General features: G+C 40.5%; 1 protein-coding gene across 4 annotated transcripts in view; it reads right to left on the bottom strand.

Annotated features, from left to right (window-relative positions):
* The window catches only part of ap3b1a (adaptor related protein complex 3 subunit beta 1a), a 242,475-nt gene that overhangs the window by 214,183 nt on the left and 10,010 nt on the right, over nt 1-18,282 (bottom strand). For 3 of the 4 annotated variants that reach the window (XM_072257854.1, XM_072257856.1, XM_072257857.1), the window contains exon 2: nt 55-130. In XM_072257854.1, coding sequence (XP_072113955.1) covers nt 55-130 — 76 coding nt within the window. Of the gene's footprint in view, nt 1-54; nt 131-3,685; nt 3,850-18,282 lie in introns of those variants that run through there. The other variant, XM_072257855.1, reaches the window with a different exon arrangement.

The following is an 18,282-nucleotide window of genomic DNA, read 5'->3' as shown; positions in this document are numbered from 1 at the left end:
TTATCTCTAAGCTGGTAGAAATGGTGTCGTTATTACTGTTAAAATACCACTCACCGCAACAATTCGCTTCATGGCTTCCAGTTTAAGTGAATCCTTGTTGCTCTCCAGCATCTGATGCAGATCTTCATTCCTGAAGAAATAAAGAAAATGATCAGGAGAAAAATCAAATCCAGTACTTTTCCACAGTTTGTTATGTTTTCATCCTAAAATATTCAAACACATTAGGCGGGGCAGTGATAAAAATGGAACACAGAAAATTCACATTAATGAAAATTGGCAATCAATTAATAGTTATGATTTAAGATCATAACAGGACAAAGAAACATGTAAATTTGGCAGCTGGCCTTCAAAATTTGGCATCTTGAAATTGTTACCATCTACTCTTGTTCCCAACTAAAACCTGTCTTCTGCCACCTGCCACTTAATATAATAAAATCAATAAAGGAGAGTGGGGAAATGAAATATGAATGGAGTAAGATGTTCAAGATTCATCTGTGCTTTTTAGAATCTAGACTATTTCAGAAGCTGGTTTATTGTCACTGACATAAGTTATGAAATTTGTTGTTTTGCAGCAGGCATTTTTTTTGTAACTTATAGTAATTTGTATTATAGTAATTTTACTTATAGGCCTCCAAACAGCTTCAGGGATGTGGACTACAAATTACAACTAGAAATAAAAAAGGTTTGTCAGAAGGGCAGTGTTATGATAATTGTGGGGGATTTTAACATGCGAGTAGATTGGGAAAATCAGGTCAGCACTGGATCTCAAGAGAGAGAATTTGTAGAATGTCTGCGAGATGGCTTTTTAGAACAGCTTGTTGTTGAGCCCACAAGGGGATCGGCTGTACTGGATTGGGTATTGTGTAATGAACCGGAGGTGATTAGAGAGATTGAGGTGAAGGAACCCTTAGGAGACAGCGATCATAACATGATTGAGTTCACTGCGAAATTAGAAAAAGAGAAGGCGAAATCTGATGTGTCGGTATTTCAGTGGAGTAAAGGAAATTACAGTGGCATGAGAGAGGAACTGGCCAAAGTTGACTGGAAAGGGACACTGGCGGGAAAGACAGCACAGCAGCAGTGGCTGGAGTTTATGCGAGAAATGAGGAATGTGCAAGACAGGTATATTCCAAAAAAGAAGAAATTTTTGAGTGGAAAAAGGATGCAACCATGGTTGACAAGAGAAGTCAAAGCCGAAGTTAAAGCAAAGGAGAGAGCATACAAGGAAGCAAAAATTAGCAGGAAGACAAAGGATTGGGAAGTTTTTAAAACCTTACAAAAGGAAACCAAGAAGGTCATTAAGAGAGAAAAGATTAACTATGAAATGAAGCTAGCAAATAATATCAAAGAGGATACTAAAAGCTTTATCAAGTATATAAAGAGTAAAAGACAGGTGAGAGTAGATATAGGACGGATAGAAAATGATGCTGGAAAAATTGTAATGGGAGATAAAGAGATGGCAGAGGAACTGAATGAGTATTTTGCATCAGTCTTCACTGAGGAAGACATCAGCAGTACACCGGACACTCAATATGCACTTTGGCAGAAAAAATAAACGGGCAGACTATTATTTAAATGGGGAAAGAATTCAAAGTTCTGAGATGCAATGGGACTTGGGACTTGGGACTTGGGAGTCCTCGTACAGGATACCCTTAAAGTTAACCTCCAGGTTGAGTCGGTAGTGAAGAAGGCGAATGCAATGTTGGCATTCATTTCTAGAGGAATAGAGTATAGGAGCAGGGATGTGATGTTGAGGCTCTATAAGGCGCTGGTGAGACCTCACTTGGAGTACTGTGGGCAGTTTTGGTCTCCTTATTTAAGAAAGGATGTGCTGACGTTGGAGAGGGTACAGAGAAGATTCACTAGAATGATTCCGGGAATGAGAGGGTTAACATATGAGGAATGTTTGTCCACTCTTGGACTGTATTCCTTGGAGTTTAGAAAAATGAGGGGAGACCTCATAGAAACATTTCGAATGTTAAAAGGCATGGACAGAGTGGATGTGGCAAAGTTGTTTCCCATGATGGGGGAGTCTAGTACAAGAGGGTGTGACTTAAGGATTGAAGGGCGCCCTTTCAGAACAGAAATGCAAAGAAATTTTTTTAGTCAGAGGGTGGTGAATCTATGGAATTTGTTGCCACGGGCAGCAGTGGGTGTATTTAAGGCAGAGATTCATAGGTATCTGAGTAGCCAGGGCATCAAAGGTTATGGTGAGAAGGCGGGGGAGTGGGACTAAATAGGAGAATGGATCAGCTCATGATAAAATGGCGGAGCAGACTCGATGGGCCGAATAGCCTACTTCTGCTCCTTTGTCTTATGGTCTTGTGGTCTTATGGTTATGTATTGCCAAAGAGGACTAGCAAGATAGTGTTTGTAAGCTGATGGACTGTTCAGAAATCCAATGGCAGAGGGGAAGAAACTGTTTCTAAAATGTTGAGTGTGGGTCTTCAGGTTCACGTACCTCTTCGCTGATAGTAGTGAGAAGAGGACATGTCTCAGATGAAGGCCCTTCATGATCGATGCAGCCTTGCTGAGGCATTGTCTTTTGAAGATGTCCTTGACTGTGCCTATAATGGAGCTGGTTGAGCATATAAGCCTCTGAAACATCTCACAATCCTGTGCTTTGACACCTCCTGACCAGATGGTGATGCAACCAGTCAGAATGCTCGCTGCAGAAATTTGCCAGAGTCTTTGCTAACATACCAAATCTCCTCAAACTCCTAATGAAGTAGGAACACTGGCATGCTTTCTTCATGACTGCATCAGTTGTTGGGCTCAGGATCGATCCTCTGAGATGCTGATGCCCAGAAACTCAAAGGTGCTCACATTGTCCACCACTGACGTCTCAATGAGGTATGTGTTCTCCCAAGTTCCCCTTCCTGAAGTCTACAATCAATTCCTCAGTCTTGCTAAGGTTGTATGCAAGGTTGTTGCTGCGACACCATGCAACCAGTTGATCTATCTAACTCCTGTACACCACCTCATTGCCATCTGTGATTACTCCAATGATCTAATCAGTAAATTTAGATGGCATTTGAGCTGTGCCTAGACACACATTCACAAGTCCAGAGAGACCAGTGCAGTGGCCTAAGCACACATTCTGACACAAGCCAGCACAAGAAGTCCACATTTAAAATATGTAATGTAAATGCTTTAAAATTGTTAACTTGGTAGAATGATACTTATAACCAATAGAAGTATTCATGATCAAGTTAATCAAACACCTGCAAGTAACCAAGGTTTTGAGTTATTGAAAATTACTTTAAAAACTCAGTAATATTGGGTACATTGAAAAGTTTTAGTAAGATTCTTTAAAAAAAATCACAACACTCAAAAAATGTTTTGAAATATTTCCACTGGTTTCCATTTACCCAGATGACCTTTGAGCTCTCTCACAAATCTGCTACAAGCCTAAGTGATGAAATCACTCTCGGAAGTTTAATTTAACTGATATAGCAGAGGTGTAACCAACTATGTGGGTAGGGCTGGCATCTAGAGCAATGGTCTTCAAATTCACATAAAATATTAATAAAAAATGATTCACATTGATCATAATTTGTGCTCAAAGCTCCTTGAAATATTGTGCTAATTCTGAACACATTTCATTAAAAAAATTAGTAAGTGGAAACCCAGGCCATTAGTAACATAATCACAACTGTAGTAACAGTGATCTGTTGAAACATACCCAATCAACTGGAGCTCACTTCCACTGGTACTACCCATTAGTCCCCTTTCTTCTGCAGTCTGCTGTGTTTTCAGTGTTAGCTGAAGACTGTCTGCAGCTGCCAGTACATTTTTCACTGTAGCCATTAAAACAGTTCTCAATTAACCTCCAGTCTTTTAGTCAAACACAGCTTGTTTGGTTTTTGACAGGTTTGTGCAATGATATGGAATCTTAAAAGTCACCTGACTAACAAGTCAGTAACAATGAACATTCCAATTGGATGACTTCACTTTGCCTTCGTTACACCATTCACCCACGTCTCAGAACCATTTCCATTCCATTCACAGACATTCTCTACCTATCAATAATATGCAGAGATTCTCAACACTCAAGTTAGTGACTCCAGCCACATGCTCACTTGTACGACTTTGGAAACTTCATTGTTTTAAATATATTTAAGAAGATATATAACGCCATTCTGCCAAAGTACATCAAAAACATAAAAATGTCAATAGAGCTTTGGTTATCATTGTTAACAGTTTTAAAACACATGCATTTTAACAAGCTGACAGGAAATAAACATACTTAACTGCAAACACTGATAAAGAGGTTCCTTACAGATAACTAATGAACAGGGACTTTTTAAAACTCAGATACATGGGTGGACACCAGCAATCACTCAACTGTTTATTAAACTACAGAGTTACAAACCCTGAATTTCAAATATTTTCAAAACACACAGTTATGCTAATGTAACTCCCAAACATCCAGTGTGTTCCTCTCCTTATCATTTGAAACAATTCCTGACAAAACAATAACCATTGTCTTGTTCATCCATTAACTTTTTTCCCCCCAGTGCATTCTCAGAGGGTTATATTAGAAAGTCAGGGGGCATAATGCCCTGAGCTGCACTTGGAAAATTACAACAGACTAACACACTTTTCAACTTGCTGAATAAACAGAGTGAGATTTATTATGACTGTCTTATATGACGTGAGATCCGGTGTCTTGTGGCAACTTACAGCAGTACAGCATAGGAACAGGCCCCTTGTCGCACAATGTTGTGCTGAACCAATGAAATTAGTAATCAAACAGCTAACTAATCCCTTTTGCCTAAACGATATCCATATCCTTCCACTTTCCTCACATTCATGTGCCTAGCTAAACATCTCTTAAAAATCTCTAATGCCTCTGTTTCTACCAATACCCCAGTTTTTTTTAAATCAGAGAGTGGTAGGCGCTGTGCATTCCAGGCACCCACCACTCTGTGTCAAAAACTTACCTCTCACATCTCCTTTGAACCTACCCCTCTCACCTTCAACGCATACCCTCTGGTATTAGACATTTCAACCCTGGGAAAAAGATGCTGTCCATCTGCTCTATTGAGGTCTCTCATACTCTTATAAACCTTTATCAGATCTCCCCTCAGCCTCTGCCACATCAGAGAAAACCACCCAAGTTTGTTCAGCTTCTCATTATAGTGCATGTCCTCTAAGCCAGACGGCATCCTAGTAAAGCTCATCTGCACTCTCTCCAAACCCTCGACATCATTCCTATAATGGGGGCGGCCAGAATGTATGTAATGCTCCAGATGCAGCCTAAATAGGTTTCTATGAAGCTGACTTCTGAACTCAGTGCCTCAAATAATAAAGGCTAGCATGCCATATGCCATCTGAACCATCCTATCAATCTGTGGATCCACTTTCAGGGAGCCATGAACTTGGATGACAAGATCTCTCCGCTCACCAATACAGTCTTGCCCTTAACAGTGTACTATATCTTCATATTTGACATAGTGTACAGCACATAAACGTAGAATTACTATAATGTACAAAATCAATAGTGCAAAATGGAATAATGAAGTAGTGTACATTGATCATTCAAAAATCTGATGGGGGAAAAAGCTCTTTCTGAATCTCAGGAAATAAGTCATACTGTACTTTGTCTAATACCTAGTTTTATAGACAGTTGTCCTGCTTGCCAGTTAATAAGAACAGCTTAAGTGCTTATAATCATTAAGAGGCTGAAGGAGTTGGCTTGGCACATAACAAACAAATGACTTATACTTTGGTTGCCATTCATAAAGAGACAATCTAACAACAGTGTGGATGTGCTGATGACGGACAATTATTTATACAGTGAGAAGGTACCTTACATACACACACACAGCTGGGGGAACTCAGCAGGCCAGGCAGCATCTATGGAAGAGAGTAAATAGTCGATGTTTCAGAATGAGACCCTTCATCAGGACTGTCTGAAACACTGACGGTTTACTCTTTTCCATAGATGCTGCCTGACCTACTAAATTCCTCCAGCATTTTGTGTGTGTTGCTTTGGATTTCCAGCATCTGCAGATATTCTCGTGTCAATAATATTGGTTCACTGTCTACTCTATTAACTAATATTCTATTAACTAATTCTTCCAGTTAAGATGCTACTGAACATGTGCAACAGCTTTCAGGTGGTCAAAAAGGTAAGAAATCCAACTAAAAACATCACTAAAAATACCTTTTCTGAGGTAAATTGTGTTAAATTATTGCACAATCAGTGAAAGGGAAAGTGATGGCAAGGCGAGTTAGGGGGATGAGCTGAGATAGTGTGTTGCAGGATTGTTACAGATGGCCTGAGAGTGAGGATGGATCACTCTGGACACTGAAAGGAGAAGTTGGGGCTCAGGCAGAAAAGTTTGATGTTCGTCCAGGGTGCAAGGTTAGATTGCTCTGGACACAGAGCTGATTTGAAAAACTTGAGCGTAGCTTCGGGCTGGGTGATGAAATCTGGGCCCAGAGCAAGTTGCTGGGTAGTGAAACCCGGGCCCAGGGTCTTTCACAGCAGCAGTGTTGGGTCCTAGTGCAAGATATTGATATGCTGTTTAAATCATTTAAATGCTGGCCTAGATTAGACGTGAGAACCAAATTCACTCACTCTCTGCAACCTTCACTCGTCTCTCCAGGATGCCAGAGCTTTTTGCTGTTCTGTTGTTTGGTCAATTTAAATGCCAGCCCAGACAGACTGAAAAGACAGGGTGTTGGGATCCAGGGCGATGGCCTATGGTGCTGAGGCTGTGAAGACTGGCCCGGCTGCTGCGTTACGTGCCGGCTAATATAATGAACTGATGTGAGGCTTTGGGCCTACTCCTGGGTTCGAACCTATGGGCTCAATTTTGGTTCAGAGTGCTATTGCTCGCTTCAATTGTTTGCACAATCTGTATTTTTTCCCTTTCTCTTGCGCATCGAGTGTTGGTCTTCTATTTTTATTTTTTATTCTTTTTTTCCTTTAAATGGGTTATTTTGGGCTTCTTGCTTCATGGCTACCTGTGAGCAAGCAAATCTCAAGGTTGTATAATTTATATGGTCTTTGATAATAAATGTACTTGAATCTTTATCTCAAAAGAACTTTTCATCATTAATAATAAATTCTTGGAAGGTATCTGAACAGTATGTTCAAACAGTATTTGAAACATGTTTATACAGGGCTTAATCGACAAAAGTAACAGAGTATCAATAACTTCAATAAATATAATGTTGAATTAGTCAAAACAATGAAAACGCTTTCAACTTCTGAAAAATAAGGCTGCACATACAGTATAATCTAAGCATAAGCAGACCCTGAAAGGGTGATTCCTGAGACAATTAGATTACATAAATTATTTGAAATATTACAGAACACTCTAGATCTAGATTCAAAAGACCTCCGCCTAATCGGAAATCTGTACTGGGAACAAACTGCTGCTGTAAGAAGATGGGGAAGTGAGTCAGTTTACGAAAATCAAGAGAGGCGTTAGACAAGAGTGTGTTTTCTCCCCTGATTTATTTAATGTGTACAGTGAAACAATATTACAAAAAATAAGAGACATCTTGGGAATCAAAGTTGGCGGTGAAAACATCAATAATTTCAGATATGCAGTTGACACTGTGTTAATTGCAAGTACGGAGGAAGAACTACAAAACTTAAGTGATATAATTGTTGAAGAAAGTGCAAAAATGGGTCTATCAATTGCAAAAAGACAGAATGTATGGTGATATCCAAAAAGAAGGGGAATCCTATCTGCAGGCCGAGAATAAATGGGGAAGACATAAAACAAGTAAAGAACTTTTGCTACTTAGGAAGCTGAGTGACATCAGATGGCAGGTGCGACTTGGACATCAAACGAAGAATAGGGATGGCAAAAGACACCTTTACGAGAATGAAGAGTATGCTGACCAATACTAAACTAGGCATGACAACCCGCCTCAGAGTACTGAAATGTTATGTTTATCCAGTTATGTTATATGGCTCAGAATGTCGGACAATATCTAGTAACATGAGGAAATGAATTGTATCAGCAGAAATGTGGTTTTTGAGGAGGATGCAAAGAATATCATGGACGAAACAAATATCTAACGAGGATGTCATGAACAGAGCAAACAGAAAAAGAGAAATAATGTATGACATCATGAAAAGGCAACTTCACTAGACATGTGATTAGGAAAGAGGAGTTAGAATGCACGGTAATTACAGGAAAGATTGAAGGGAAGAAAGCAAGAGGAAGACAAAGACAAATGATGATGGAGACAGCAGCCAGAGAACTGGAAATGAATACCAATGAATTGATCTACTTGACTCGAAACAGGAGTGTGTGGGCCATGGCAGTCAAAGCTCAAACTGGGCATGGCACCTGATGATGATGGTGAATACTAGAAATCTAAAATAAAACCCAAAGTGCTGAAAACATTCAGTAGGTTAAGAGAAAGAAAAATATTAGCGGTTGAACACCCTATGTCAGTCAGATCAAATTTTTAGTTCCATTCAAACAGGTGGATTGGGGTGGGGGGAGGGGGGGAGGAAAGTGTAGTGTAGTGAAATAATGCTAACTTCCCAAAGAGCAAAGATTTGCAGCACAGTAAACCTAATTATTCAGCAAGTTAATTTACAAGGTCAAGGTTTAAAGCACCCCAAGCACTTATAGAATTAAAATATTAACCCTTTTATTCACTGAGATATGAGATCACTCTAGGGGTGATTAGAGATGAGATGGGTGCTGCTACGATGAATGCTGCAGTCTTCCTGGCAAAGATCTCCATCAGTACCATCCCATTCTCCTTCCCTTGTCTACATCAAGGGGTAAGTTATGGTAGTCCTTTGCATGTCTTTTGGGCAGGGGTGCAATCAGGACCACCAGCAAAAACCATGTTACTTATTACAGAAAGCAGACAGAGCAGTAAATAGTTTCCACAATGTAATGTCCACTGCACTCAAAATAACCGAGCAGAGTAATACCATTCATACTCCCTTTAACAGTTTCCAACATGCTGGAATAATTCATAGTAATCAATAAAACACGGTTTTGGGATATTGGAAGAAATAAGAGCACCAGGTTGAAATCCACACAGCTACAGGGGTAACACAAGATATATAGGAGCAGAATTAGGCCATTTGGCCTATCGTTAAGCATTACTGCTTGTGGGAACTTATAATGTGCAATTAGGAAGTTACATTCCTTGTATCACACTAATGTGTTGGCACGTGGCCAAGTGGTTAAGGTGTTCGTCTAGTGATTTGAAGGTTGCTAGTTCGAGCCTTGGCTGAGGTAGCGTGTGTGTGTCCTTGAGCAAGGCACTTAACCACACATTGCTTTGCGACGATAACGGTGCCAAGCTGTATGAGTCCTAATGCCCTTCCCTTGGACAACATCGGCCGCGTGGAGAGGGGAGACTTGCAACATGGGCAACTGCTGGTCTTCCATACAACCTTGCCCAGGCCTGCGCCCTGTAAACCTTCCAAGGCGCAAATCCATGGTCTTATGAGACTAATGGATGCCTATATCATACCAATATTTTATTGAGTTCTGGAAAGTTGGGATAGAATTCCAATACATAAATGTACATGTTTTCAAAGTTTAAGAATCATAACAAGTAGATCCACCTTTAAATATGCTGAATGTGTTTCGGGAATGCACGGGTATAAAAGATTGTTCAAAAACTTTCTATATTATTTTTGATTTTAAGCAATTTATGCTTGTGAATTACCTTTCACATGCTTGAAATTATGTTTACCCTTTTTGAAAACTGACAAAAGGTACTCATACTCTGGTGGCCTGGGAGAGGCAGATCTCAATTCTTGATGCACATTTATTTTATTTATTGAGATACAGCATGGAGTAAGCCCTTTCAGCCACATCACCCAGCAATCCCCCAATGTAATCCTAGCCTAACCACAGGACAATTTACAATGACCAATTAACCTACCAAATGGCACGTCTTTGGAGTGTGGGAGGAAATCGGAGCACCCAGATGAAATCCATGCAGTCAATGCTTTTATCTCAATTGGTGACCTCACTAAGCTTGCGCAATATATGGAGACAAACGTTAAGCATTCCCACACAAGTTTTGCAATCCTATTTAAAGCTAGCAACTAAAAGCTCAATTGATCTAGTTTCTATATGGTGCTTTCACAGGTTAGCAAGATCTTTGGCATGACCCATAATTATTAGAAGAAAAATCCTAATTTGGAAGACAGACAAAAGCAACAGTGATCTCTTTGGCCCCTTATGCCTGCTCCACCAATCCGGACAATTTTGGCTGACATTTTACCTCAGCACTACTGTTGTACCCTAACCTCTTGATTGCTTTAACAGGATCAATGGATGTTTAAATGTTTAAGAGAGCTTTGTTTCAATTGACACGATTTTCTATCCACTATAGTGAAATGTACTTGCCGGTATAAAACATTAGTAAAAGCTTTGATAGAATTTTTCATTGCTATATCTAATTTTGAATTCTCTTTGCCATTTTGGAAGGCAGTATTTTTATTTATTCATTTAATAGCAGAATCAAGGCCAGGCTGTTCTGCCTTTGTTTATCAAACATGGCTTGTGACCAAGTTGTCCTTCTTTATATTAAGTATGCCGGAGATTACACCCAAGTTTAACAATTAATGGAAGATAATCATGATAATCATAATAGACATTCCAGAACTAAACAGGCCTTGCTTCATTTACTTGGTATTTCACAAGATAATCAGTTGGTTACATTCAAACAATACTTTTTAACAATGCTTTCCAGGGTCAAGAATTGCAGTTTTTTTTTTAAATTGTCTTAAGCAATGTTTCCCTCCAACATTTTTATTCCTGTACTTATTCAAAAATCTTAGCTGTTTCTTATCATTTAACTTTTGGAAGACAAATAAAGGAAAATTTGCTCTGCTCTAAAATGTAATTGGAATTAATGTGCATGTGTGTATGTTACAACAGTTCAAATTTAATCAGCACCTTTACCATAAAATGCTCCAACATTTAAGAGAGCTGTGCAAACAGATATTAGGACAATTGACCAAATACTTAGCTAAAGGGTTCTGAAAATAATCTAAAAACAGAGGTGGAAAAATATAGTGAGGGACTTACGGAGCATTGGCATACATATACTTGTGCATTTTACGATAAACTTGACTTTGACTTATTGATCATTGCTAGCAATGTTGTCTTAATGGCAAAATGGCAAAGAGAAACTTTTTCCAGTCTTATCATAACATCAAACTGAGGTTTGTAAAACAAAGAACTGTGGAAAACAACAAAAATCTAATATCTAGTTTGAGCATCTACAGATAAACCAAAACTTCTGGTCATGAAAACCAACCTAAGAGAATATATAATCTGTAGTTTGTACAACCATATATAATCTGTAACACTAAAAAAAACATTAAATGGTTCAAGTGAGCGACTGCAAGAGAACAGATTCATCTGTAAAGTTTAATTATGTTAAATCTCAGCACTCTTAATAACCATAGTCACACATTTTAGGTGCTCTGCAGTCGTCTCAAATTCAGCTCCGTTATTAAACGTGTCAACACACTGCCAATAAATATTAGCTTGATTCAAGGCACTGGTTCGTTAGTATTTTTAAAAATTTTGTATTTTCCAGACTGATTCCTGCAAATTGGAAGGTAGTACCTTTGGAGCCCCACTATTGCCGACATAATGGAAAGAGAAAATGGGAATCAGCAACAGGAAAATCACTGCAATCTATAATGAAAGTAGTAGTAACAGAAAAGAATGATAAAATTCAGAAGAGTCTGCATGGATTTATGATGGGAAAATCATATTGGAGTTCTTTGAGGATGTAACAAGTAGAAAAGAAGGAATCAGTAGATGCGCTGTTATTTAGATTTTCATAAAACTTTCAATAAAGTCCCACACAGGTTGGTCAACAAGTTTACAGAACATGAAACAGGCATAAATTGAGAATCGATTAACAGACAGAAAGCAAACAGTGGAAATAAATAGGCCTTACTCAGGTTGGGCATGCTGTGACTAGTGGGAAATCAGAGGAATTGGCTGTTCACAATCTATTTCAAAAATTTCACTGACAGCAATCAAGTGTTATGTTCTTAAGCCTGCTGCTGATACTAAGCAAGGCAGAATCGTTAAGTAGGAAAACTGCTTCAATGGGATATAGAAAAGCTACATGAAAGGGTGAGGCCAGAGCAAACAGAATATAACATGGGCTTGGGGAAAAAACTGAGATCAGTCACAAACAGATTCAGAATCAGGTTTAATATCACTGGCATAGATGACCATAACATAAAGGAGCAGAAGTAGGCCATTTGGCCCACCGAGTCTGCTACACCATTTCATCATGGCTGATCTATTTTTGTTTTGCGGCAGCAGTACACTGCAATACATTTTTTAAATTACAATAATAGGGCTGCGTGCTTAGCCTCCTGCTCTACCCACTTTACACCTATGACTGTGTGGCTAAGCACGGACTCCAACACCATACTCAAGTTTGCTGATGACACGACTATTGTAGGCTGTATCAAAGGTGGCGATGTGTCAGCATACAGGAGTGAGACTGAAACTGGACGAGTGGTGCCACAACAACCACCTCTCAGCAAAATGATTGCAGACTTCAGGAGAGGGAAACCAGAGGTCCAGTCATCATTGGAGGATCAGAGATGGAGAGGGTTAACAATTTTAAATTCCTGGGTGTTACTATTTCTGAGAAGTTGTCCTGGAACCAACACATACGTGCAATTGTGAAGAAAGCACAGCAGCGCCTCAACTTCCTTAGGAGACTGCAGAGATTTGATATGACATCTAAAACTTTGACAAACTTCTATAGATGTGTAATATTGACTGGCTGCACAACAGCCTGGCATGGGAAGACCAATACCTTTGAACAGAAAATACTACAAACGGTAGTATATTTAGCCCAGTCCATCAGAATCAGGTTTATTATCACCGGCATGTGACGTGAAATTTGTCAACTTTAGCAGCAGCAGTTCAATGCAATACATAATCTGGGAGGGGGGGGGGGAGAGAGAGAGAGAGAGAGAGAGAGAGAGAGAGAGAAATAAATAAAATATAATAATAAACAAGTAAATCAACTACGTATATTGAATAGATTACAAAAAAATGAGCAAAAACAGAAATACCGTATATTAAAACAAGTGAGGTAGTATCCAAAGCTTCAATGTCCACTTAGGAATTGAATGGCAGAGGGGAAGAAGTTGTTCCTGAATCGCTGAGTGTGTGCCTTCGGGCTTCTTCATCCCCTACCTGATGGTAACAGTGAGAAAAGGGCATGCCCTGGGTGCTGGAGGTCCTTGATAATGGATGCTACCTTTCTGAGACACCGCTCCCTAAAAATGTCCTGGGTACTTTGTAGGCTAGTACCCATGATGGAGCTGATTAGATTTACAACCTTCTGGGGCTTCTTTCAGTCCTGTGCAGTAGCCTCTCCATACCAGACAGTGATGCAGCCTGTCAGAATGCTCTCCACGGTACAACTATAGAAGTTTTTGAGTGTATTTATTGACATGACAAATCTCTTCAAAATCCTAATAAAGTATAGCCACTGTCTTGCCTTCTTTATAACTACATCAATATGTTGGGACCAAGTTAGATCCTCAGAGATTCTGACACTAAGGAAATTGAAACTGCTCACTCTCTCCACTTCTGATCCCTCTGTGAGGATTGGTATGTGTTCCTTCGTCTTACCCTTCCTGAAGTCCACCATCAGCACTTCTGTCTTATTGACGTTGAGTATCAGGTTGTTGCTATGTAAAGCCCTCCCAACCATTGAACACATCCACATGAAACGTTGCCATAGGAAAGCAGCACCCATCAGAAATCCTCACCACCCACGCCATGCTCTTTTCTAGCCGCTGCGGTCAGGTACAAGGTACAAGGGCCTGAGAACTTGCACCACCAGGTTCAGAAAAGGTTACTACCCACAGCCATCAGGCTCTTGAACAAATGGAGACAACTAAACTAACTTGCCCATCCAATGATTTCACTTTAAAGACTCTTTACCTTGTTATTTCATGTTCTTGTGATTTATTTATATTTGCATTTGCACAGCTTGTTGTCTTCTGCACTTTGTTGATCTATCCCTGATCCTATTATAGTGACTGTTCGACAGATTTGCTTGGTATGCCTGCAGAAAAATGAATCTCAGGGTTGTATGTGGTGACATATATGTACTTTGATAATAAAATTTAATTTGAACTTTGAAATACTTATCAAAAAAATTAGATAAGTAATGCAAAAAGAGAGCAACAAAAAAAGTTAAGTAGCGTACATGGGTTCAAACCAGATGATGATGCTACCAGCCTAATGAATGACCACAGTACTTCACAATACAAGAGGAGAGGCTGTACTCGATCTGGTATTGGGAAATGAACCTGGTCAGGTGTCAAGTCCCTCAGTGGGAGAGCATTTTGGAGACAGTGATCACAATTCTATCTCCTTTACCATAGCATTGGAGAAGGATAGGAGCAGACAAGTTAGGGAAACGTTTAATTGGAATAAGGGGAAATATGAGGCTATCAGGCATAAACTTGGAAGCATAAATTGGAAACAGATGTTCTCAGGGAAACCTACGGAAGAAATGTGGCAAACGTTCAGGGGATATTTGTGTGGAGTTCTGCATAGGTATGTTCCAATGAGACGGGGAAGGATGGTAGGGTGCAGTAAATGTGGTGTACTAAGGCTGTTGTAATTCTAGTCAAGAAGAAAAGAAGAGCTTACAAAAGGTTCAAAAAAAAAACTAGGTAGTGATAGAGACCTAGAAGATTATAAGGCAAGCAGGAAGGAGCTTAAGAATGAAATTAGGAGAGCCAGAAGGGGCCATGAGAAGGCCTTGGCGGACAGGATTAAGGAAAACACCAAGGCATTCTACAAGTACGTGAAGAGCAAGAGGATAAGACATAAGAGAATAGGACCAATCAAGTGTGACAGTGGAACAGTGTGTATGGAACCAGAGGAGATGGGAGAGATAATGAATACTTTGCTTCAGTATTCACTATGAAAAATGATCTTGGCGATTGTAGGGATGACTTACAGCAGACTGAAAAGCTTCAGAATGTAGATATTAAAGAAGAGGATGTGCTGGAGCTTTTGGAAAGCACCAAGCTGGATCAGCCACCGGGACTGGAGCGGATGTACCTCAAGCTACCATGGGAAGCGAGGGAGGAGATTGCCAAGCATCTTGCATTGATCTTTGCATCATCAATGGGGACAGGAGAGATTCCGGAGGATTGGAGGGTTACGGATGTTGTTTCCTTATTCAAGAAAGGGAGTAGAGATAGCCCAGGAAATTATAGACCAGTGAGTCTTACTTCAGTGGTTGGTAAGTTGATGGAGAAGATCCTGAGAGGCAAGACTTATGAACATTTGGAGAGGCATAATATGATTAGGAATAGTCAGCATGGCTTTGTCAAAGGCAGGTTGTGCCTTGCAAGCCTGATTGAATTTTTTGAGGATGTGACTAAACACATTGATGAAGGCAGAGCCGTAGATGTAGTGCAGGGGTCCCCACCCTTTTTTGCACCGTGGACTGGTTTATTATTGACAATATTCTTGCGGACCGGCTGACCAGGGGGGGTTGGTAGGGTTGCCAACAGACAAGAGTAGCCGTCAAATATGTTGTGTTTACCCTGAGAAGACTACCATGACTATGAAGCTTTCCGCAGGCACCTGTGTGCACATGCATGTACATGCCGATTTTTTTCTACAAATTGTTTTTGGCGATTCTGTACGGAGGGTTGGATGTTAATCATAACCAGAATATAGGTGATGTCAACTATAACTAATACACTCAATTTTGTTTCTAAAAGGGTTTATCTAACGAATTTAATATTAAGAACACAGCGCATATTTTCCTCTCATGAATATAGTGGTAAGTCAATTATAAGTTACTTATAAGTCAAAAGCATCATAATATTTTAAGTAACGTTTGGATATTACACACACAGCACAAATTTTTCCCGTATGAACATATAAAATCATTGCAACACACCAATATTGCTGAATCAGTGGGAGCCCTGGGCTTGTTTCCCTACAATGAGATGGTGCCATCGAGGGGTGATGGGAGACAGCGATACTCAAAGGGAGTTCCTTATATCCAGTCTATTCCGCAATTTAGTTTTCGTTGCATTCATTGCAGAGATATGTTTGAAATGGAAGCAACGTTTTCAGTGCTTTCGTGGCTATCTCAGGATATTTAGCCTTGCCTTTGATCTGGAATGCCGGCAGAGATGTTATGTCAAACATACTTTTCAGCCCATCGTCACTTGCAAGCTCGAGGATTTGATCTTCTTCCTGCGCTGACATGGATGACGCGTGCACAGTGGGTGTGAGAGGGAATGAGGAAAGGTGCAGCTGACTCATGTCGCCAAATCATATCATTTCCTCGCGGCCCGGTTGCACATGCTTTGTGGCCTGGTACTGGTCCGCGGCCCGGTGGTTGGGGACCGCTGATATAGTGTATATAGATTTCAGCAAGGCATTTGACAAGGTACCCCATGCAAGGCTTATTGAGAAAGTAAGGAGGCATGGGATCCAAGGGGACATTGCTTTGTGGATCCAGAACTGGCTTGCCCACAGAAGGCAAAGACTGGTTGTAGATGGGTCATATGGAGGCTGGTGACCAGTGGTGTGCCTCAGGGATCTGTTCTGGGACCCCCTACTCTTCATGATTTTTATAAATGACCTGGATGAGAAAGTGGAGGAATGAGTTAGTAAATTTGCTGATGACACAAAGGTTGGGGGTGTTGTGGATAATGTGGAGGGCTGTCAGAGATTACAACTGGACATTGATAGGATGCAAAACTGGGCTGAGAAGTGGCAGATGGAGTGCAACCCAATTAAGTATGAGGTGGCTCATTTTGGTAGGTCAAATATGATGGCAGAATACAGCATTAATGGCAAGAATCTTGGCAGTGTGGAGGGTAGAGGAATCTTGGGGTCCGAGTCCATAGAACACTCAAAGCTGATACACAGGTTGACTCTGTGGTTGAGAAAGTATATGGCGCATTGGCCTTCATGAATTGTGGGATTGAGTTTAAGAGCCAAGAGGTAATGTTGCAGCTATATAGGACCCTGGTCAGACCCCACTTGGAGTACTGTGCTCAATTCTGATCACCTCACTGCAGGAAGGACGTGGAAACCATGGAAAAGGTGCACAGGAGATTTACAAGGATGTTGCCTGGATTGGGGAGCATGCCTTATGAGAATAGGTTGAGTGAACTTGGTCTTTTCTCCTTGGAGCGACAGAAGATGAGAGGTGACCTGATAGAGGTGTACAAGAAAATCAAAGGCATTGATCAGGTGGATAGTCAGAGGCTTTTTCCCAGGGTTGAAATGGCTAGCATAAGAGGGCATAGTTTTAAGGTGCTTGGAAATAGGTACAGGGAGACGTCAGGGGTAAGTTTTTTTTTTAAATGCAGAGAGTGGTGAGTGCGTGGAATGGGCTGCCGGCGGTGGTGGTGAAGGTGGAAACGAAGGGGTCTTTTAAGAGACTCCTAGATGGATTCATGGAGCTCAGAAAAATAGAGGGCTCTGGGTAAGCCCAAGTAGTTCTAAGGTAAGGACATGTTCGGTACAGTTTTGTGGGCCGAAGGGCCTGTATTGTGCAGTAGGTTTTCTATGTTTCCATAAAGACAGGCTGAATATTTTTGAGCATTTCAAGACTGGGAAATACAAAGGTAACTTAGCGCATTAGTCACTGTATGTGAATACAAAGGTACTATACACAAATCAGGAAGGCAAATGATATGTTGGCTTTTATTATGGGTGGATTAAAATACAAGAGTTAAGATATTATTATTGTAATCTTGGGAGAGACTACATCCGGACTATTGAGTAGCTTAGGTCTCCTTACCTGAAAAAAACGTCAGCTTCATTATGTGCCCTGTTGTATGACATGGGTGATCATGGTCTGTGACCATAATTGCTCTTGGCAAATTTTTCTCCAGAAGTGGTTGGTCATTGCCTTCTTCTGGGCAGTGTCTTTAAAAGATGGGTGACCCCAGCCATTATCAATACTTTTCAGAGATTGTCTGCCCGAGGTCAGTGATTGCATAACCAGGGCTTGTGACATGTACCACTTGCTCATACGGCCATCCAACTGCTCCATGGCTTTGCATGACCCTGACTGGGGGGGGGCTAAGCAGATGCTACACCTGGCCCTAGAGTGACCTGCAGGCTAACAGCTAAAAAAGTATATGTGCCATAAATGACTGCAGTTAAGACTCGCCAGACTAGTTCCAGGATTGTTAGATTTGCTATACAAGGGAAGACCAGAAATGCCAGGCCTGCATTCTCTAGTGTTTAAAAGGAGGAAAGAAAACAGCAGTAA

Source organism: Mobula birostris, chromosome 5 (genome assembly GCF_030028105.1).
Source record: "Mobula birostris isolate sMobBir1 chromosome 5, sMobBir1.hap1, whole genome shotgun sequence".
Lineage (NCBI taxonomy): Eukaryota > Metazoa > Chordata > Chondrichthyes > Myliobatiformes > Myliobatidae > Mobula > Mobula birostris.
Note: the sequence above shows the minus strand (reverse complement) of the source record. Positions and strands in the feature narration are given on the sequence as shown.